The following is a 22,074-nucleotide window of genomic DNA, read 5'->3' on the forward strand; positions in this document are numbered from 1 at the left end:
TTTTTTTCACAGACAAGGCATTTGAAGGTCTTGTAAAGCTCTTTGTTGTAGATTATTGGAAAGCTTAGCTTACAACTTTGTCTTTCTAAAAGCCAGATGTTTCACAAACCCAGAGAAATATGGTCTGTGCTCCAAAGGACATACCATCACATTCCCTTTCATCTTAAAGCTATTGGGGGTGCTCATAGCAGTGCTTTTTCATCCTCAGAATCCTTGTCTCTTTTTCATTCCCTTTCTCCTGACATTTCAGATTTCAGCTATAAAGGTAGGGACATTTATTGAACATTTTGTACTCAAGTGGAGGCCATTTTATAACCCTCTAATTAAAAAGAGGAAAAGAAGTCAGTGGGAAAACCTGTGAGATTAAGGCACCCTGCAGTTTTCATGTGTTTGGTTCAGTTTTGCAGTTTATTCTTAAGTAAATACAACAGCATCCCTCTGTGATCTACTAACTGATGGCCTAACTGCATGTCCAGTGGCTGCTCCCATTTTACATAGATCTGCATGCTGGGGAGCCAAACAATCCTGCTGCACCCCAGGCTCAGAGGTCCAGCGTGGGGCCCATGATAGCTCATTCTGGAGGGACAGGCCTTTTCCACAAGCCTGGGGGCTGCCATCAGTGTTGCCAGCTTGGGGCTCAGGATGGACAGTAGGACTGGAGCCGCCCTTTGTGGCGGTAGTGCGCCATGGGAGGAAGTCATTTGTGTTCTTTACCCAAAACCATGGATGGGACCTCAGGTCCAGACCCACTCCACTCCCATAGGTTGTCCTGTGGCTTTGCTGCTGGACTGCACAATGGAACTAAGGATAGGTCCTGCACTGCTGTGAGCAGTCATATTTCCACCCAACACATGACCTCACTGGAGAATAAAGAGGAAGTTTATTTTCAGTGCATAGTGACCCATGTTTTCCTTCAGGCTTGAACCTGCTCTTCATTTGTGTGAGTCCTCCTGAAGTGTAACTCAGACCCCTTCTGCACTGCTGGGTTACCCAGATAGGCAAAATCTCAGTATTTCAATATATATGCACTGCCTGAGTAGATCTCCTGATTTGTACTGCGCTGCTTCATTGTTAGGTGGGACTCTGGTATACAAAAATGGGTCAGTCTGGCTCAGAAGCAAGACGTGGATACAATAATCAAAAAATGTTGCAAGTATTAGTATTTCCTTCAGTAAATACCTACAGAGTAATGAAATTCTCTGCACAAAATAGGCAAAGCACAATTTTTATTTTTCTAATATGTTTGTTTCTTAGCGTAAAAATGAATGCATTAAAGCACAAATCCTGCTCAGATTATGTGTTTTCTTTCTGTAAGGATTTTTAATAACGTCTTCCCCTCCCTGTACCGCTCTGGCCGTAAGGACTCCTTCTCCTATCCCCTGCCTTCACCAGTCTTATTTATTTTAAAGCTCCTAGGCCAAGATGGCCACCAACAGAGTTTTAGAACTATCAGAATTTTTAACTAGCAGAAGCTATCATTTAACATACTTTTGACAGTCTGTTAATCTTACTTTTAATCCACTTACAGAAAAGAAGGTGAACCAGGAATTGGCTGGTTTGGCCTCTGTGCGTAGAAGACATGGAGGGACAATGCATCTTTTGTGTTTAATTTTTGCGCTAGGATTTCTTTGTGTGCATTATTAAAATTCCTCATGGTCTGCCACTTTTTTCCTGAAATGAAAATGTAAGCAGTGCTGCTTAAAGTCAATCTGTGTCCTTTAAAATGTGACTTTCAGAAAGAGAAAATTTAAAGTATGACTCTGGAAAAAAATATTTAAGCTTGAGAGAGAGAAAACATTTGGTTTCCAGAGAAGCTTTGTAAGTTTTGTGCGGTGAGCAAAGGATGGGTTTCGGGGTATTTCTAGGAGGAAATGAAGCCTGTCTTGCCTGTGAGTAGGGATGGGGCTGCCGCAGTGGCTGTAGACGTGGCTGCAGTGTCGGCTCCTCCAGTCTTTGCATGACGCAAGGCTGCAGACCATGAGATCAGCACATTCCTGTTAAATATTTTAGCACTTGGCAAGTTTGTCTCCACGTGTTTTAAGGTTATTTCTATTAACTCTAGTAAAAATACCAGTGTGTTTATGCGGTAGACAGCATATTTATTCATATTTTGGAATCACAGAGCAGGCCCTTACAGCATTAATAGGCATTCTGTGGGATATTTCACAGGCACGGCAACCCAAAATTCCCAGGGATATGAATTTAGGGCAAGGATGACTCTGCTTCCTGTGGATTGTGGGGAGACACATACAGCCAGAGTGTGACTGTGGCCTCACTCTTCTGCCCTTCAGGGAAAGGTGCATTTTTGGTTCTTGGGGTGTATTTATAGTCTCTGAAAACGCATGCTAGTATCCTCTTTAGCCAGGGGATGGGGTAGGGCAGATCTTGGACAACAATTGTCAGATAATTTGTTTTTAAATTATCTACTTGCATTGTTCAAGCCTGAGCCCTAGTACTTTTGCAAGTCCCACTCTGTGAAAGAGGTGCTTCTGAAATGTCTGCATGCACTGCACCGTTGTTCTGCTGAAAATAAGCATGTTAGAAGTGGTTTGGTATGCTGTCTGTAGGGTCTCTTGGATTTTATTTTACGTTCTCGTTATTTCCCCCTACTAATTGTAATTTGTCCTGTGTTCTCCTCTTTCAATTTCAGATTTTTTTGAGGCTATCATAGACCTAAGCCCAAAATCTTTTTTCTATGGCAAAGAAACTGTATTTCACAAAAGACAGTATTCTTTCTGATAGGGTTTTTTTTACAGAAAACAGATAATTTCAAGACCTGAAATAAGTGTAAGTTTATGAGTACAAAGCATGTGCTATAGCTTTAAGTACAGAAGAGTGCTAGACAGTTCTTTCCCAATTTTTTCTTGAAAACTGTATTTAAGAAATGAAAGGAAAACAAGTAGCTTTGATAACTTTATATAAATACGTAAGATCTACAAAAAAATACTGCTTAGAGTGTGCCTTTTCGTGAAAATGTTTGGGTTTAACTGATTCCCCTGCCCACATATGAGTGCCAAATAATTAGGGGATTTTTGTGTGTCGCTTAAGCTGAAATAGAAAGTTCACATGGTTTTATCTGTAAAACGCCAACATGTCTTTGCACTTGCACTTTCTCCTGGGGAAAAGTGATGTTGTCTCGTACCTCTTTGCTACAGAGACAGATCCTCAGTTAATGCCTCCTACAGCCTTGAGTTGTGGTAGTTAGCCCAGGTCTGTGCCTGGCTCTTGCTAGGCTGGACCAGAAAGCTGCCAACATGTGCATGGACCCAAAAGGATGCTTTGGGTGGGCTCTGTAGCCTTCCAGCAGCACAGCATCAGCTGTCACTTACCTTAATCATCTAGGCATGATAGAAAGCATGCCTGCTTCCTCTAACATTTATATGTTTCATGCCCTTCCCATCTCTCTCCCCAGAAAATAAAATAAAAGGTGCTTTTAAATTGAGAGTTAAGGATTGATTGCATCTTGACCAGAAATTGCATTCTGATATATTTCTGGAAGCGGTCTGGAACTGGGAGGAAATAGAAAGCTTGGCTGACTGAACCAGGTTGATTTCCGTTTCTCTGATTCTGGGGTTCCAAATAACCTCCTTGAAGTGTTTTTGAGAAGTGGCATTCAGAGAATCCTGGACTTGAACATACACGTTATTGTTATTTAAGGAACACTGTGTTTTCTGCAAAAGTAGTACCTTTTGGCCCTGCCTTTAAATAGAAAAAGGAGAAGAGCAGGGGATGGAAATTAATATATTTAATATTTTGACTGCTTAAGTCTATGGTTAGCTCACCCGCGTATGCCCAGGAAGCTGTTTGTGTGGTATGCGACATTTTCCAAATGCTGTTCTGGAAATTCTGGTTGCAAGATGTGCTCATGACTAGGAAAAGCTTCTCCCTCCCATGGAAACTTCTGTGCAGGAATTGCTCTGTTCTCCACATAGAAACTTCCGTGTACATCCCTCCTTTGCCCAGCAAATGCCAAAACGGTTGTGATACGCATTTTTTTGATAACGCATTTTTATGATAGAGCAGAACTGTGGGATAAGTGGCTAGTTAAATAGGAAGCAGGATAATCATTGTAAGATTCATTGCTGAAATGTCTCCCCATCATATACACAAATGGAGTTTTTAAGGGAAAGGATTAAGATGGTCTTTAATGCTGATGAATTCGGTAAAAATTTTCACCTCTCTTTCCTTCGGTTTGAAAAGGTGAACCTATGTGATCATTTAAATAATTTTTACTATTTCAAGTATTAACCATCTAAATAAGGAAAATGGAATTTTCAAGGCAGAATGATATTTCCAGTGCATTTTAAAAACAGGTTTTTTTGAGGAAAGGAGAGAAGGGCATAGGGAGGGAAATTATGCTCTATTTCTACAGTAAAGTCTCTGTATGAATATTCTCATCGAAGTTCCTATATTCCTGAAAATGATTCCTCTGAACTTGATATGAAGGTGTTTTTTCTCAATTTTGTTAGAACTTTGCTTCAGAATTCCATAAGAAATCAGAAATTATCTGTGATCTCTCAGACATTTTAAAACAACTAAAAATTATATTTTTGTCTAGGTAACATGAAACATATTTTCGTGCATTTTTGTGCAAGGTAGAAAAAATGTGCAATGTCAGTAGAGCGTAAATCTCCACATACTGTTTGCACATATATCCTACCTAGAAATGGCATTTTGCTTGTCAAATGTCCACTCAGTATCTGCTTGTAAATTACATGCTTTAATAGTACCAAAACTGTTGCATTTTATTGTGCAAATGCTTTTCATGTTGAAACATCACAGGTATTTATCAAGAGCAGCCTGTGGAGCACTGCACTGTCAGCAGTGTGTGTGATCGGCCATGTCACTGCCAGACCTGCAAGTTCACCTTTTCAATGATCTGTGTATTAGGAGCAGCCAGGAGCTCACATTGGTGTGAGACAGTAACTTGAGAAAATTATGCTCGATCATGGTAATAATCTATGGATTAGGATTCCCTAAAAGTATTCACTGATTTAATTCTGAGAGGGTCTATCATGTCAATATTAATATATCTTGTTAGGTCCTGTCAAGTGAATAGAAAAGTTACTATCCCCGTGACAGAATTATCCTGATTTTGATTTCAAATTTTGAAAAATCAAGCATAAAGGGAACTAAAAGGAACCAAAGACCCTTATAAAGTGATGAGCGGCATAGAACCATATACCATAGTAGATACTGTTTCACCACAGTACTAGAGAAGTCTCGGAGCAGTGGGTGATTTGCATGATATGTCCATATATGCATATAGTGCCCACTTAAAGCAAAAGAAGGTGACATCCCTCGGAATTAGTGGCTTCAGGGGAGTGAAGTTAGGCCTTCCGTTTTAGCTTATTTTTGAATGCTCAGTTAACATTTGACAAACATAACCCAGCAGCTGTGAATATGACTCTGAAATGGGCACAGCCACCCTGTACTGGCAGCACCTCGCATAGAAACAATGACACCACTGCCTTGGCTAGTCTTCTCACTTCTGCCAGAAGCAGATAAACTTTTACTTGGTAGACATTTCACTCTGTTGTCCAATCTGTGTCTTGCCTGTCCCAGTGCCTCTGCAGTGCAGACAGTGGTATCATGGTGCCGTCCTGCATTGCGTGGCACATGGCACTGCAGCAATGCCACTTGCATGGCATGGCGTGTATGGCAGCACTGCAGGAAGGGACATGACAGAGGCTTTTATTCTCCAGGGATAGGAGGGAGGTAACACTTACAGGAAGAGGTACTGTTTTTACAGTAAACCAAGTGATACATTTGCAAGAAATGGATGGTCACTGCCTGGGTTGAGAGTTTCTCAGAATCAACGTCAAGTCCAAAAGCTGCTTGTCTTCTTCCCCCCCCCCCCCTTTTTTTTCTCCCTTCAAACTAACAATTTCTTTGCCTATAGGAACTATGCATCTTGTAGCTAAGAGAAAATAATTTCATGTTGCATCTATGCAGTTAATTCTCATTCTAAAGTATATTTGTAACCTCCTTCAGCACTTAAAAAATGGAGTGGTGAGTGCCTGTGCACGAGCATACACAAAGACTGAGGGATTTCTGTGTACTGTTTGACAGCCCTGAAATATGTTCTGCTCTACAATTAATTGCACCAGATTTGCACACAATATCCAGTTTTTATCTGACTTATTTTGATAGCAGATGGGACCCTGGTTAAATTAATCCTGCTTTTCTGATGATTGTGTGAGGAGGGAAAGAGAGGGAAAATAGTAGCAGTGGCATATTCAAAAATTGGTTTGGAGAAAACACTTTTGATCAATATTACATTTATGTGACAGGGGAGAGCAAAAATCTGATATTTTTCAATCCATTTTTAGATGATGTAGGCTACTTAGGAAGTCCCAAGTCATATTCAAGTAAAAACTTCATGGAATTGAGACCTTTAAAAACAAACAAAACAAAACAAAACCAAAACCAAACCCACATCTGTAAGAATGACATGGAAAAGCTTCTTTGCATTAATGGTTGTATATAGGCTGTCAGACATTTCTTCAAGGGCACAGTATGGACGAATGTCACTCACTGCAAAGCTAGGTAAAAATAATCATGGTATTACTGGATATATATGATGCTCTTAAATGGAGAATGCATAAAAAATTATGAGGAGATTGATAAACATTACCATGCATGGTTAACATGTTGGTAATGTAAGAAAAATGTTACCGTAACATTGTCGGTCAGTAAAGGGTGCTACAGATGGAAGCCTAGCTGCTAGGATGTTTAAAGAAAAAAAGGTTGAATTGCTGTTTATTTAGAATGTATCCCAGCAAAAACTCACTGCTAGCAAACTGATGAACCACTCTTTTGGCATCTTTTACCCTCCAGTAGCACTATTTTTTTCTGTGTTTACTTCTATTTTAGCTGTGAACAGGAATTGCCTCAAAGCAAGTATCTAGTAAGAATGTTCTCATAAGAAAGTTATTTCAGGTGTGGTGCTTCCTTCTTGCGCATCTGATGGTGAAAGGTGATTAGTAGGCGACATAAAGGTTAAAGAGAGAAAGAGAGAGAGGAAGCTGTAAATCATCTAGAATGACAGTAAAAATTAAAACCGGGGGGTTTGTTGGGCTCCCCAGTGTATTAGCTAATAAATATAACCATGCTTCAGTTCTGTTCATCTTCTGGTGTTACAGGCTTTGCAAATGTTTGTGTTCAGATTACTGTATAAATGTATGTGTAAGTATGCATATACTTAGTGCACTGAGTGTGCGTGGTACAGTGCCGACCGGTGCGCTCTGCATGCGTACACCTGGGCGCGTATCTAATGACGTTTGGCAAGTCTCCTAATAAACATCTGAATAAAATATACATGTCCCTATGCATAAGTCTCCTCCTCCTCCCCTGCCTCTTCCCTGCCACCCGCCTCCCCCACCCACTTCAAAGCTTGTGGTCCTTTCTCCATCCTTGTACTAAAAGGTTTCTTTGTGAGCCAGGCCATTTGTCCATCATTGTTTGGGGTCCAAACAGTGGTAAAATACCCTGTCACCGATCCAGAGTGCTGTGAATGGCAGCTTCTCTCTGGACAATTGGTGGTGGTGCAAAGAAATATTCCTGAGAGGATTATTTAACCTTTCAATTTAGGGGGCACAAAGCCTGGCTGATTAATGAACTTTCTGATGGGCGCTGATAAGCGGATCTATTTCTTTATTTCCTCTAAAAGTGATTCCTTCTCCTGTCCCATATTACTATAATCTTAAACATAAAATGTGGCAAATAGATTAAAAAACAGCACTAAAGAGTTTATCTGGCTGGCAAACTGAAGGAGCTAAATTAAAATTGGTAATGAAAGCAGTGGCTGAGCCCTGTATATGGTTTTTAAATGTGCTGTGTATTTTGAAGAGACTTATTCTCCAGCTTGCCTGGTAATGACTGCTTTTGGTGCACAGTCCGGGGCTGGCTTCTGTTATCCCCCCCCAAAAAATGAGTTGTGTTATCTGGATGACTGCAGACACATATGCATCTCCCTTTCTCACTGCATGGGCAGACAAGGTCGATAGCATTACAAGGTATTTGTGGCAGTGCTTGTTTCAGTTTTCAGAGCTGCCAGTTTTCAGCCAGATTTGAATTACAAAAGAAGAAGCTGGCATGAAAATTGAAAGGGTTTATCGGCTAGTCTGAAGCCTCATAGCACATTGCTTATTTATGCAGTCCATTTGCACTAGGAAATGTAAAAAAGGAAATACATTTTAAAAATAAGGTCATAAAGACCCAGATGTGTTTAAGATGGCAAATAAAATATAGATACCTATAATATCTTTCCAGGAAACGATTTCACTTAATGCTGCACGTTACTTCGGAGGAGCGCTTATGTTACTGTCATAAATTTGTGCATTTGTGTCACTGTATAGGTAGTCTCTGGGGATTAAGAAGGAAGTGTTTGCTAACTTGCTTTAAAATTAAAATAGAAGAAAGATAGGTTTGTAGTTTGAGAGCTACATCAGAAATAGTTGAAGTTTAATGCACTATCCTATTTAAATAACATTTTGCATTCTGTGTAAAATTAGCCATGGACGACTGGATAGATGCCACCACCTTTGGAGAAAATTGGGATGCTTTTTAAACCATGAAGATTTTGAGGTATTCAGGGATTGTATTGTTATCCTTACTATCTTGCATAAATTCATTTTCTGTACAAACTTGAGAAATTTTTGTCTATTTTTCAGAAAAGACTTTTTGAATTAATATTTCAGTATTTTTTTATCTGCTTGTAAGAGCATTGAAAGATTACATTCATTTCTTTTAAATACGTAATATTGTACTTTTTGTCTCTTCCTTGAATGTTTTCACACAGTCAATTGTAGATGCTATTTGCATCTATTTAAAATGAGGTATAGAAATGTCCTATTTCTGTAGAAAATGACCGCTTCACAGTGCTTGTACTGTGGACCAAACAAGTTCAATTCCTTCTTTTGGAAAAGGTTTTGGTTTTCCAGACTGTGCAATTACAAAATAAAATTTTGTCCATGGATCTGCAATTTAATGTGTATCATGTACTTAAAAAAAACCCAAACCCAAACCTTAAAGTTCAGTTAAATCACTGATTTCCTGATTATTTCCTTTTGTTTTGTTGTTACCCAAAAAGGTGGAAAGAATGTTACAAGCACATTTAGTAAACACAATTACAAGGTGTAATTAGTGGAAAGATACCCACATGTGACCTTCAGAACTGCTATAGGAAGAGCAAGTTTTTTTAGATAGCTGAATAAATGAAGAAATAAAATTGGTAAAGAAATTATTTGGTTTATAATTGTTTGGGGAACTTAAAAATCAAAATACTAGGTTTGGTTTTTTTCTCCTTTATTAGTATGCATCAAGCTCAATATGTTTCTGCCATGAATTTTCATGAGGGTTTTTACTACGTAGCATGTGTGGCTTAATGATGCAATCACCTGATAGACTAGGAAGACTCCAAAGGAGACGTTCCGGTCTGTTGTGTGCATAATATTTGTTTCAAAAATCTGCCTAATTAAGGAATTACCCAATGGAATGCAAGTCTACTGGGTGCATGACATGGTTAAAGAAAATAACAACAACAAAACCCCTTAGTATAATTACAATATTACATGATATCTTACATTGGCAATTTTGAATATAAGGGAATGATGCTAACCTGCCATTGTTTCAGCTGGTATGCAAGTAGATTATGATAATCTGTAAAGGGAAAATGAAAGTATACATTTTGCAGTGATAGAGCTGTTCTGACTGTTTCCTTGTCCAACTTGAGTCTACTGCCTATGGTATGTAATGATTCATTTGATGATCATCTTTCAGTAGCTCAAGAAATTGGTGAAACATCACTGCTAATGACTTTTACTCCCAGTCTTACATCTTGTTTGTCTCAGTGAATTGCACAAAACTAGACTGTGCAGTATGCAGAACTCATGCATTGGTTGTGGTGGGTGCATTGTTGGAAGGAATGCCCTGTGTTGGCATTTTGGGTTGTGTAGATGTCCTCCCCCTGCACTTCTTTCTTTAATCCACCGTTTAATTAGTTATCTTTAGATTGCAACAACAACAAAAAAACCCACTAAAAATTATCTGTTAGGTTAGTTATAAGCATAGCAATTGAAATAATGGATTAGAAGAAGTAACACTCTCTTCTCAGCACACAAGAGTGGTGCTGGGTGATTTGGAAGTGGTATAAGTGGCCGTAGCAAGCCAGCCCAGGGATGTGTTCAGTAAAAGTTTTACAGAATTACTCCCTCACATACTAAAGCAGAGTTAGCCAAACTGGTGCTGGATGTAACAAAAATAAAACCAACCCTTCCGTGCAAGCCTTAGGCAGAGGCAGTGTGATGGTAGATGGACACTGATGGATCAGTTGAGGGCATGACCTTGGTTTCACCTGATTACAAGAGTGGATGGCACGGTGACTTTTCTGAATTTTTTTAGTTGTCAGAGTGGTTTCACTGGCATACAAGATATAGTGGGAAGCTTTTCTTTTGGCAGGTATTTTATCAGTTTGGGTCAGATGTATCTTGGTGAGTTATGAGAGATGACTGCAGAGTGGGCTCCAGCTGCCCTTGGCTGTCAGAGAAGCTGGGTGTATGTCATCATACTGATCTGAATCATGAAGCGTGCCATGTTTGTCCAACATGGGCAGTTTCAGTTGCACGAAAGGGTCTTGCATCTGGTCCTGCACATCGCTGAGCTCCATGCATCACATAATGCAGAGTAGCAGAGAAATACACAAAAATGGAGACCAGAAGATTTTCTGCAATTAGTGAGATTTAGCCAGATTGCAGATCCTAAGTAGTAATGAGCTTCGTAAAAGCAAGCCTTCATTGGATCAAAGTCAGTGCAGATAAAGGGAGCTCAAGGTCACAGAGGGAGCTGCCCAGCAGGTCCATTTGCATAAAAAATTGCTGTCAGAAATAGGCCAGAGAGTCAGCCCTGGCATTTTGATCTCTTGGCCTTTGTCATGGAGATTCCTAGTTGAGAAGGGAGGAAGGCCAGTGTCCCAGATAATGATTAACTGTTTTAATGGCATTCATTCATTCATTCTGCACTAACTACTCATGCAGAAAAAAGGGTTATGTAAAATGACATTAGAAGAAAAATCATTTGTAATCATTGCATCAGGCTGCACTTTGAGGAGACATTAGGAGTAAATCCATGGCGTGGTAGGCTTATGCTTTATCTTCTGATATTTACTGAGTTTACTGGTGCATGAAAAGCTTTCAGCAAGAATAGCAGATGGGATGGACCTTTCATAGGTAATGTTATCTACCAAGTTATTACTTCTATATATTGATAGTGAAGTAATCTCCAAGATATCACCCTACAAATGTAGATTATTTAAATGTTTGTAAAAATCCCATAACCCTATAACATAAAGAAGCTATGCTGATGAATAGTTTATTTTGTACCCATATGGCTGGAGTCTTTAGATGCCTTTTTAAGCCCTAAATAAATAGAAAACAGAGGGTTTATAACACAAGGGTTTCCTTTTTTGTTTAGCTTTGGAAAGGAGTAAAGTTATGTAGAGTTGTAATCTGACCTGCAAGTATTCAGTTTAATTTCTTTACTTGAATGTGACCTTTTCTATTAACTAAACAGAAGTAAATGGGGTGGGGGGTGCTGGCTCAGAGGGGGGCAGTTGGGGTTACTGGGGGCTGTGAAGTCTGTGGGACTCCTGCTGTAAATGAAAGCCCCACTGTACATGTTTACACCCAGTTTTCAGGTGGTTTTAGCTGGTCCCTAGCAAGACCAGGCTGCTCGGCAGGTAGTGGAGGGATGGGAGCAGGGTGGGAGTGCAACCAGCATTTGGCACATCTGTTGAGTTCCAGCTCTCAGAAATGCACTGAGAACTGGAAGTGTTTGGCACTGGGAGGCAAACCCACCAGCCAATGCCAGGCATAACTTATGATCCAGGTGAGCTGTTTGCATCTCCTGCTGTGTGTTTAACTTTTGGATTACACTGAGGCACCTAGTAAGGAGTGTGTAAAGGCTCTTCACATACTAATTTAGCCATATAAATCACTACAGTGCTTTGGTGAGCATGGTCCATTTCTTGTCGGTATCCAAGCAGCTGGCATGTATTTTCAAAAGCCCAATTCAAAACAGTGGAAGATCTTACTTATCTTTCCTGTAAATAATAAGTGTTTTGAAGTCAGTGTGAGTTTTACTAGAGTTTCAACACAAGAACACTAACAATGGCCAAAATCATACTTACTTGCATTGAAGGATGGCCATTCACCAGAGGAAGGGGTGAGACCCTACAGCAGGCATTTTAGCAGACAACATCTTGGAATGTAATGGATTGTATCTCTGGAATAAGACATGGTTATTGTTACTGTTACACTGCACTTTGCAAAGACCAAATAGTATAATCATGTCATTTTCAGACTGATTTTATGGTGAATTTTAAGGCCTACATGGCAGAAAGTAGTGGTCTTTATTTTTGACAGCTGTGTTGCACTAGTATTCTGGTCACAGAGCTCTTGAGCAGACAGGGACTGACTGAGGGAAACTTCTGGGGCTTTGTGGCAGCATCCCAGTGTGGGCTTCAGTGGACTTCAGCTTTGAAAGCAGATTTAATATGGCTAAAATTCTATATGGTGGGAAGGTAGAGGAAGGTATCACTCATAGGATTTATTTTAGCTTTCTAGGAGCCCTGTCCAAAGTGGAGGTGATTTTGGGGGCCACTCGTAATTCTGAAAACTAACTAGAATACAGGTGATTGATCCAGTAAATTAAACCCACAGATTTTTCCTCAAGGGGATGTTAGCATTTGGTGGGGTTTTTTCCTTGCCTGTTACGTGTTTATGGTAAAAGGATGCCTGGAAAACTAAGCTGGTTTAGTAGGTCACACACTGCTGTTAGCTGGATAGCTCTTGCTGTAAGACATGGATGAAAAATATATAAATTAATTTATAGGTGGTGGGTTTTTTTCCTTTCCCTGTTTTCCTGCCTTTTGTGACAAATCACTGTTGGATGTGTCACTCTACCTGGTCTTCCTTTAGCCTCCTCCTGGTGAGTGAATGTGAACTGAGGAACATGAATCAGAAACATGCATTTAAACCCAAGGCTGAAGAAGTTCAAAATAAGGTGACCCTGCAGGTGTGATCAGATTAATAAAAAACGGCATTGGAAGATTTCTGTTGTTTCTGCCTATTTTACAAGTACTGCCGTCATTCTTCTGGAGGCCTATATGGAACACAGCAGCTCTAACAGTGGAAGAATAGGGTGAAGCAGTTTTAAAGAAAAAAGCAATTATTGTCTTGAGCTTTACCAAATGCTACTTTTTTTGGAAATGCATGCAGTGCATGCAGAGGAAATGCATGCAGTGCTGGAAACAGTAAGGTCACTCTTTTGCCCTGTTGGATTTTAGCTAGCATTCATGCACCCTTTGTTCATACCCATTCCAACAGTACAGGCTCTGTGGCAGTTATTTCTCCAGGGAATGAATGTGTTGTGTGTGAGAAAAGTAAAGATATAGACAGTATATTCATGTATTCCACTTAGTGGTGCTAAATGGGGAAAAAAAAGAGCTGCCTGTTCCCTTGAATTTGATGGAGCATGCTTCACCTTATGTAAGTGGAGCATTCCTTCACCTTATGCAAGCCCCAGGAGCAGCTGTGGACCATAGCTTGGTGTCCCCTCTGCCTGGAGCAGAACCACTTCCCCATTCTCTTCGAAAGACTGACAGGTCCTCCTGCAGTGTGCCTACTCCTGGGCACTGCTGTTGGAAGCAAACATAAGCTTGGGAATGCAGTGGGTGAAGGTCCTGCATCTCCATCAGATCTTTGCTGTATGGCTTTAAGCAAGGCTAGTTCAGCAACACACAAATATGCATCTCCAGCTGGTGGATGCAATAGCTGATAGCCCTATCTGTCCTAGGGGATGGTGGGGCATCTGTGAGAGCCGGAGGGTGTTGGGAGACAAGGAGGAGGGGAAAGAGATGAATCAACAGTTTGTTTTCTTGTATTCAGAGCTGAAATAACAGTGCCAGGTGGAATAGATACAGGGGATGCCTCTTCCCACCTCACCTGTGATGCTCAGTCTGAACTTTGCTCTGCAAAATTAGAGTAATATGAGCCACTGGCTTCTTTTTTAAATATTCCAACAGCAAGCAGGAATGTTTTGATTTAAGCATAACAAAATTATATTTATGTCATTTAAATTTATCTTTAATTCAGCATTCAGAATACTGCCAGACCTAATTCTTGCCTATTTCTATCTTTCAGACAAAGCCAGGACCCATCAAGGCAGCCAGTTCTCACTCTGAGCGCTCTGCTGTAGTGTACTGCTACAACTGTTCCCGGAAAGGACATTTCGGATATGTAAGTTTAGCAGTCTCTGCATTAATGTTAAATGTATCCCCTGGGTAGTTCATCTCTGACATGATAGGAGTTTGGAGAAAAGAGCTGGAAGAGTCAAGCTAATGCTCTATGAAGGGCCACTCCAATGAAATGTTTGGTTTTGCAGCATTGCTGTAATCAGTGGAGGCCAATGTATTAAGTGATCTTACCCATCGGATTTAAAGATATGGAGGAAAAGTTACTATTTCTCCTTGGCATGTTTATTGCTTTATTTTTTAAATCCTGAATCAAAATTAATTTTGGGGAGAATATTGGAAAATAAACAGTTGGTAAGCACAGCTTTTTTTTTTTTTACTGCCATGTTCAACATCATGTAAGGTTTTTCACAACAATCAGCCTGCCGATTTGAAATCCCATTTTAGGAATTTTCTGTTTCTGCCTGCTTTTGATGTTCTTCACTTGTAGTTTCTTAGTTTAATTCAACAACTGAATTAAAGTTGACATTATCCTTCTGTAAGGTGTACAGACATTATGAGCCTTAAGTGGCTTCAGTAAAAACTGGAGGTCTGCTGCATCTTCTGGGGTTGCTTGGTGATGCTTATCACCTTTTTGAGGCCCCTTTTGTGACAAGTGCAGCTCTCCACCTGCAAATACCAACACCAAACAATGTTAGTTCTTTTCTTTATGGAATAAGTTCATGGGGCACAAGTATTCTAGAAAATGAGTGTTACTCATGCATTGGATAGGTGAAGTTTATAGTTTCCCACAGCTTAGAGATAGCAAATTCCTTCCTTCTCCTGCATGCTTTGTGTGTTGGCTCCTACAGCTACTGAATATGTATTGTTAAAAGCTTGCTGCTGTTTTCAGATGAACAGTTAATCCCTGTGGGAAATAGTGGGACAGGTAGGGCAGGTTTGCTGGGATCTTCTCATGGCAGAGCTGGAAGATGAATGGAAGATTTTCAGTGCTGAGCTGTCTTTGGAGAAAAGTGAAGATTTTATTCTTGGAGCTAAGGCCATTGTGTACAACCAGGAGACGTGGCTGCCTGCTCCTCTGGATTGGGAGGGGCAGGAAATAAGCAGGGGTTGCAGTCCAAGCTTGGTAAGAGACCACTGTTTGCCACCAGCGTGTTGTCACCCCTAGCATGGTTACACGCACTGCCTTGCCTGTGGTACAGGAGTCCAAATCCTTGGCTTCATCTGCAGGACATCTGCTCAAGGCACAGCTATGTGTGCAGCAGCAGCGTGATTCCTCAGCAGCACAGTCATGCAAACGAGCTTGTTCTGGTGTTTCAAACTAGAGCTGATAATGCCTATAAAAACAGCACTGAAACTGATGCTGTTAAACAAAAGCAGAATAAAACCCCTGCCAGTAATATGGACTCTAAAATGGACATATACAATAAAAACAGAAGTGAGAGGGTTGAAGAAGGAAGTGAGGCTGACTGCCAGCAATGGATAAGGAACATTTTACTAACCTGTCAAAAACTGGCATTTGAGGAAGGTAGACAGCCATACATGGATACAAATACAGCTGCTGTAACAATGATTTGTAAATATGTGGGAGGAGCTGATAGCTTGGATGGAAAATGGTAGTAACTGTTTGAAATTAGTAAGGCAGTAAAGTGACTCAAGGACAACACTTTTCAGTTATCAAAGCTAAAGAAGGTAAGGTAGTATTTTTACTAGTGTATGAGGAGCAGAAATAGCCTGAGTAATGACAGAATGAAAATGGAGAAGTCACAGTCACAACACAGAAGGGCAAAGATACCAGACTTCCTATATGCATACAGAAAAAGAACCAGGACACACACCAGGTTATGTAATGATAACTGAGCATTTGCCCTCAAATCATTAAACTTCCTGTCCAAAAATGGATGAGGAAATTGGACTGGGAACTTGCATGTGAATCTGCACAGTGACCCAGCTGAACAAGGAACACTTCTGAGGTTTGCATCTCTCACTGGCTAAGAAAGCTGAGAACATAATCAGTGCCTTAGTTCATGTGGTGAGCTGCTCTGTCAGCATGAAAGATCTGCCTGTAATTTAAGGGTGAAAAGGGATTTTTGTTTCTTTTTAATGTTAATATTTTTAACAGAAAAAAAATTACTTATGATGTCAAGCATCTTAACATTTTTCCAATTTCTGTACCTCAGGAATTATGTTCTATTGCTTTTTTTTTGTGCAGTTAAAGCAGCTGAATAACAAACTGACCAAGAAGACAAGGTTAGGGTTAGTTTCTCATATATGCATCATAACCAGTGCTTCCCACTCTAGTCCTTTCCTTACGTGTTGCCATTTTATCTAGTTTAGGAACACCTGAAATTCCTTTTGTTTGGTAGAGGTCTAGGGAGAGCTTTCCTAGAAGCAGAGGCAAGAGCAAAAACAGTACTAAATTCCAGAGGTAACTGTGGAGTTCTGGTAAGACCATCATTGCAGACCACTTCTTGTTTGTAGAAGTGGAAACAGTTAAGACGTAAAGTGTCAGAGGTGCCATCACCTGACTGTTATGTTTCCTGAATTTGTTTTATTTTTTATTGACAGACATGTTTTTATATAAATGAAGGATTTAATTAGGACAAGAAATAATTTGTCTCTAGTAGACTTTACATCATAGTTCATTTTGCAGCAATCCACACATCCAAAACATTGTCTCCAATGATCCATAACAAATGTGTGGTCATCTTAGGGGACACCACCATTGGAAAGTTAAGAAGGAGGGTAAGTTAATGAGAAACAGCCTATTGCATTATTTAGGCTGCAGCAAGTTCTCAAGGCAGTAGTGATAACGAGTTGTACAGTATCTGCAGATGTGCCTTGCATTCACATCCAGTATGCCAATCACACACTCTTGCAGGTTGGTAGCAGACTCTGCTTTCCGTCCTCTGTATGATACCTCTAGCACTGAAGACTGTCCCAAGAGTATTTAACAGTACACAGTGTATGGCAGCAGTGGCAGCTTACTTGAGAGGGAAGGATATATCCAAGTGCGTGTTGGACATTGCTGAGGAAAAAAGGAGTGCTGATTTGAGTGGCATGTGCATTTCATTCACTAAAGCTTCTCTCTCTGTCAGCACATTAACTGAACAAAAAGAAGGAATGGCCACACACCTGCAGAGCAAGCCCTAGATTTGAAGCAGGATCTCAAGCAGTACATTTTGCAGCTGTCAAACAAAGATGAGTGTGTCTTTGCATACTCCTGTGTAAAGCCAATCAATGTCATTTTCAGTAATCTCTTTGGCAATGTTTAGGGATAACATTTTCTTTCATTTATTCCAAATAGACAGGCATCTACGTGCCTGCCTAAAGGCCAGTCTTAGATTTCACTAAGATGAAACACAGGTATTTGAAGTGCCATTTGTCTGTTACTCCTTTCTCTTGTCTTAAATCTGGGCAAGGCAGATAGAGAACCCTGGAAAGGTGAGAGAGAAGGCTTCTTTGTGGATTGATAGGTGGCTGTTCAAGGTGTCCAGTGTGAAATGCAATTGACTTCCAGGATATTCTTTTCTCGGTTGAATAGCTAATGCTAACAGCCTCAGGCAATGGATGGACTTGCATGCCCCTTCTAGGTCCCTTTCAGCATAATTTCGCAGTGGGGTATAAGGCTGATCCCTCAGACTTGGGTAGGCTCCAGCTACGAGCTGCCATTGCTCATCCACACTCCTCTGTGCACGTAAAGACAAGCCAGTTGTCACACAGCCTAACAATACCCTTTTGGAGGACACTGTGGAGAACAGCATGATTCTTCATTTAATTTCAGCCAAGGAAAGGCCAAATACAAGCTGAGAAATATGAAATACATGCAAAATGCATCTTTGATGTACCCTGTCTCTGAGAAAGAGAGGGGAGGAGGCAAGAGAACACACAGGGAAAATGGGGTGCTAGAGGTGGCACTGGAAATAATAAACAAAAGAAGGAAAGCTGCTTAGCTTGTGGCGGAAACATCAGGATGAGTGAAAGATCCTGACAGTTTCTTGAGAATAGTAAGGCCCAGAGTTCACTAGATTTGGGCAGTAGAAAGGTGATATTGCAAAGCACAACAGCTAACAAGCAATTTGGAAGGATGGAAAGATATATATATATATATATATATACATATATATATATATCACATGCTACTCTGGGGAAAAAGAAAAAAAGAACTGTGGGAAACATCCCAGTAAGCCTGATTCACAAGACACCACTAAAACTTTGTGTACAGCAGTGGAATAATCCACACTGCTGAATGAAGTGTTTGGGAATAGGCTCACATGCACATGATACAAGAGCCAACCGCTTCCTCAAAGCAGATGATGATTTCGGGCTCTCTTCCACTTTCCTACGATCTGATGTGTTTGCACAGCACTCACCTGTAGGATTTGGTTTTCAATTACATCTATGAGAAAACTGCAGCAGCCACGCTGTCTGCATGTGGACAGTGTGGGGAGGATGCTGCGCCCAGCTCCTTATCACTGCTTACTTCCCCTTCAGCCAATCCCACCCTTGCAGTCTGCCACATTTCTGCACATACTTCCAGCCCAAATGATGTAGTTTAAAAGAGATTCCCTGCAATAAGAAGCATTTTCCTTTCAAGGAGACAGGACATGTGGAGACCAGGAAGCAGCTGGTGGTGGGAGGACCTGTCCTGGCTGCAGGGAGGACAGCCCGATGCTCCAGATGCTACAGCTCTGCTTGCAGTCCGCCTCATATTTACCGAGCACTCACCTCCTTCTAGACCTCTGCTTCTGTCGGTCCTGCAGATGTGTAGGAACTGCAGGAAGACATAGGATTCCTTCCATTTGCTACGAGAGAACTGCAGCTTGGCTTATTTTATGTGTGTTTCTCTGTGTGCACAGGAAGGGTTATTGGATGTTAACAGAATTATCAGTGTTTAAACAATTGCTGGCCACATCCTCCACAGGTGCAGACCAGCATCTCCAGAATCTGACTGATTTTCCTTCCAGACAGCTCAGCCACATCTAGTGACTTGAAATGTGTTTTGCAGGAGTGCTCAGAAAGGCGGATGCATGGAAGCATGTTACCTTCTTCTCCATTCATCTGCTACTATGATGATGAATACGATATCAAGAGAAGGGCAAACAGATTAAAAAGAAAGGTTGCAGGTACAGTATGTTTTGAGAGATCTCTCCTGCCTTTCAGCTCTTCAAAATACTTTTTTTCTCTGTTTAATGTTTCCAGAAATTTTGTGGGATTACTTTCACAGTTTGGGAAGGCTATAGGGATTTGCAGGTAGTCTTAACAGTAGTATAAGATTTGTGACTTTATTCAACCCTGACTATCATGGAAATTTACTGTGTCAAAGTCACAAGGTAGATGTGGTCAGATGCTTTAATTCTAAAAAATCCACTGAGATTGAAAATGATATAAATTAGCCAGAAGAGGATTAAAATGTAACTTGTTAAGATTCTAGTCTACTGACAGAAAAAAAAAATACTATGAAAAAATCTACCAGAGATGAATTTTTGTCTAACTAACTTCATAAAAACACAAGGACAGCTGTGATGGCTTCAGCACTATGTTTTAGGTGTTTTGCATGCATATTAAAAGGCACTGCTCTGTTTTACAGAACTATATGAAGCTGGCCTTCTGCCTGAAAAGCCAGAGATACCATGGCAGGAGGAGGAACATGAGGGGCACAGCTGTAAGAAAAAGAACAAGTCTTGGAAAGAACATCGGAAACATAAGAAAGATGGCAAGTGTCACAAAAGGGTGAAGATGTCCCAGGCAGAGAAACACAGAGAAGAGAAATACAGGAGTGATGTTGAAATCAGCCACAACCTGGAAGAGGACTTCCCTAGAGGGTGTAAAAGGCAGGCATGTAAGGGCAGCAAAATCCATCACAAGTCCATTTTCAAGGCATTCTCAGGCAGCAAGACTGCTTACACGCAGGAGTCTCTGAAAGGTGCTAAAAGAAAGAAGAAATGGAAAAAGCGGAAAGATGCTACTGCTGGTAACACTGGGGATTTATTTCTCATAAAACAGAAGAAGAAGAGGTCTTCTTCCTGGTAATAAGGAAGTAGATATGTAGCACTGGCATTTACTGACTCCAGTTCCATCTTCTCTTTATTTTTGTCCCTCTCTTAGTACAACTGAATTTGAGTCTGTCCCTGAACCCACATGGGCATGCCCAGGCACAAGTCACACACTTAATTCTGTTCCCAGAAGGGAGTGCTCTGTCTGTCATGAACTGGCCATTTGACAGGCGGCCTTAGTGCTTGTGCCTGGAGTGGCTGTACTTTCCAGCAGTCCCAGTATAGGCTGTAAGTTTGTTTTCTTTGCTTCAGGGGGGGGATATGGAGGTAAAAGGGGCTGTGCTTGGTTTGGTAGCTTTTGTTTTTTCATCAGTGAGGTGTTGCTCTGCCTGCCAGAGCAGGATGTGTTGCTAGGGAACACAATGCCTTTGGAGCTGACAGTGGAAAGACTCTCATGTTAGAAGTTGGAATGCAGACCAGAGATGTGGATATAAAGCATGTTTCCTGCAGCCACTCAGTATTTTCCAGCTTGCAGCTGGGCACTGTTTCACTTCAGTCCCTCCCAGAATGAGGGTGTTGCAAAGTCATTGGCTTGCACTTTGGGATTTGACAGTCTTCTGCCTCATGCTCCATTGTGGATCCATCACCCCCAGTGCCACAATTTTTGTTGCACAGACCCATTCCCTCTCTTTGCCATCTAGTCAGCAGGGCAGGAGAAAGCAGCTGAGAACAGAGTTTACATCTCAAATTAAATATGTCCTGTTCCCCTTGACGTGGAAGTTATTTCTGGTGAAAAGATAGAGTATGAAAGATTTATTTGGTTCCAGACATACTGTGTTAAAATTTAGTAATTTTTTTAAAGACAGGTATTTTTGTACACTGGAATTAAATGTGTTTAAAAGCTTTGTAAGAAGAAGTGCTTAATCAAAGGAGCAACCTAAATAAAACTTCACAAGGAATATAAAAAAATGTAGCTTTATTTCACATTTTCTCACATTACTAAGCATAATTCAAACCAGTTTTCTTCTCTTTCATGAGCTGAAACTATGTCACCTCTGGCAAGAGATTCTCCTGGTTTTGAAAAGGAAATTATGACTCACGGCCTGCTCCATCCTATACCACTCCTTTTGCTAAGCAATTGATAGTAACTAACAACTCAGTTTCAGAAAAGTGCATGTCCTCTCTTAATTTTACTAAGACATAGGCCTTTGGCTACAGTTGTGTTTTAAAATTGGAAAGCATTTGTAACCTGTGCTAATTTAAGGGCATCTGAGAAACTGATACAGGTACACTAGAAACAGTTCAGGATTATCATTCTGACAGTAGTATTCTTTGCTGGTACTCCCTGAATTCATCAGCTTTTTGTTTGGCAAAGTTGCCAGTGAGAACACTGGTATTTTAGTGACCATATCACCTCATCTCAGAGGTGGCTGGAGTAGAGCTACACCTGCATAATATACTTGAGAACCTAATGCCCTGTTTTGCTTATGTGTGTGTCCTTGCTGGCAACCGAAGTTTAATTTCAGTGATCACCTGATTGAAAAGTTCCTCACAATACTGAAAAAGTAAATCATTTTTAGCCCTAATAAAAATAATAAAAAAATGAAGAAAATACTAATTCCATTCTTGAAAAGGCTGTACCCTAACATTAAAACTCATATTTTCTTGTATGCTGAATTTTGCATCTTGTCTTCAAGATGTGTTTCCTCCACTGTTTTTCAAGCTAATACTGAATAAATCGGGGGGGGGGGGGTGGTTAAGGTAAAAATGGCTCAGTGAAATTGTGGTGGCCTCACCATTTTCTTCACTGTACAGTTGTGTGATAAG

The 22,074-nt window shown here is 40.6% G+C and overlaps 1 protein-coding gene across 3 annotated transcripts in view; it reads left to right on the forward strand.

Annotated features, from left to right (window-relative positions):
- The window catches only part of ZCCHC7 (zinc finger CCHC-type containing 7), a 117,763-nt gene extending 95,922 nt beyond the window's left edge, over positions 1-21,841 (forward strand). For all 3 annotated transcript variants that reach the window (XM_061362593.1, XM_061362591.1, XM_061362592.1), the window contains 3 exons: positions 14,202-14,297; positions 19,260-19,377; positions 19,842-21,841. In XM_061362593.1, the coding sequence (XP_061218577.1) occupies positions 14,202-14,297; positions 19,260-19,377; positions 19,842-20,284 (657 nt within the window). In that variant the 3' untranslated portion in view covers positions 20,285-21,841. The remainder of the gene's footprint in view (positions 1-14,201; positions 14,298-19,259; positions 19,378-19,841) is intronic.
- Positions 21,842-22,074: the final 233 nt, after the last annotated feature.

The sequence above is a fragment of the Neopsephotus bourkii genome, unplaced genomic scaffold, assembly GCF_033783945.1.
Source record: "Neopsephotus bourkii isolate Nb327-2 ecotype Australia unplaced genomic scaffold, CSIRO-AGI_Nbou_v1 NB_1131, whole genome shotgun sequence".
Lineage (NCBI taxonomy): Eukaryota > Metazoa > Chordata > Aves > Psittaciformes > Psittacidae > Neopsephotus > Neopsephotus bourkii.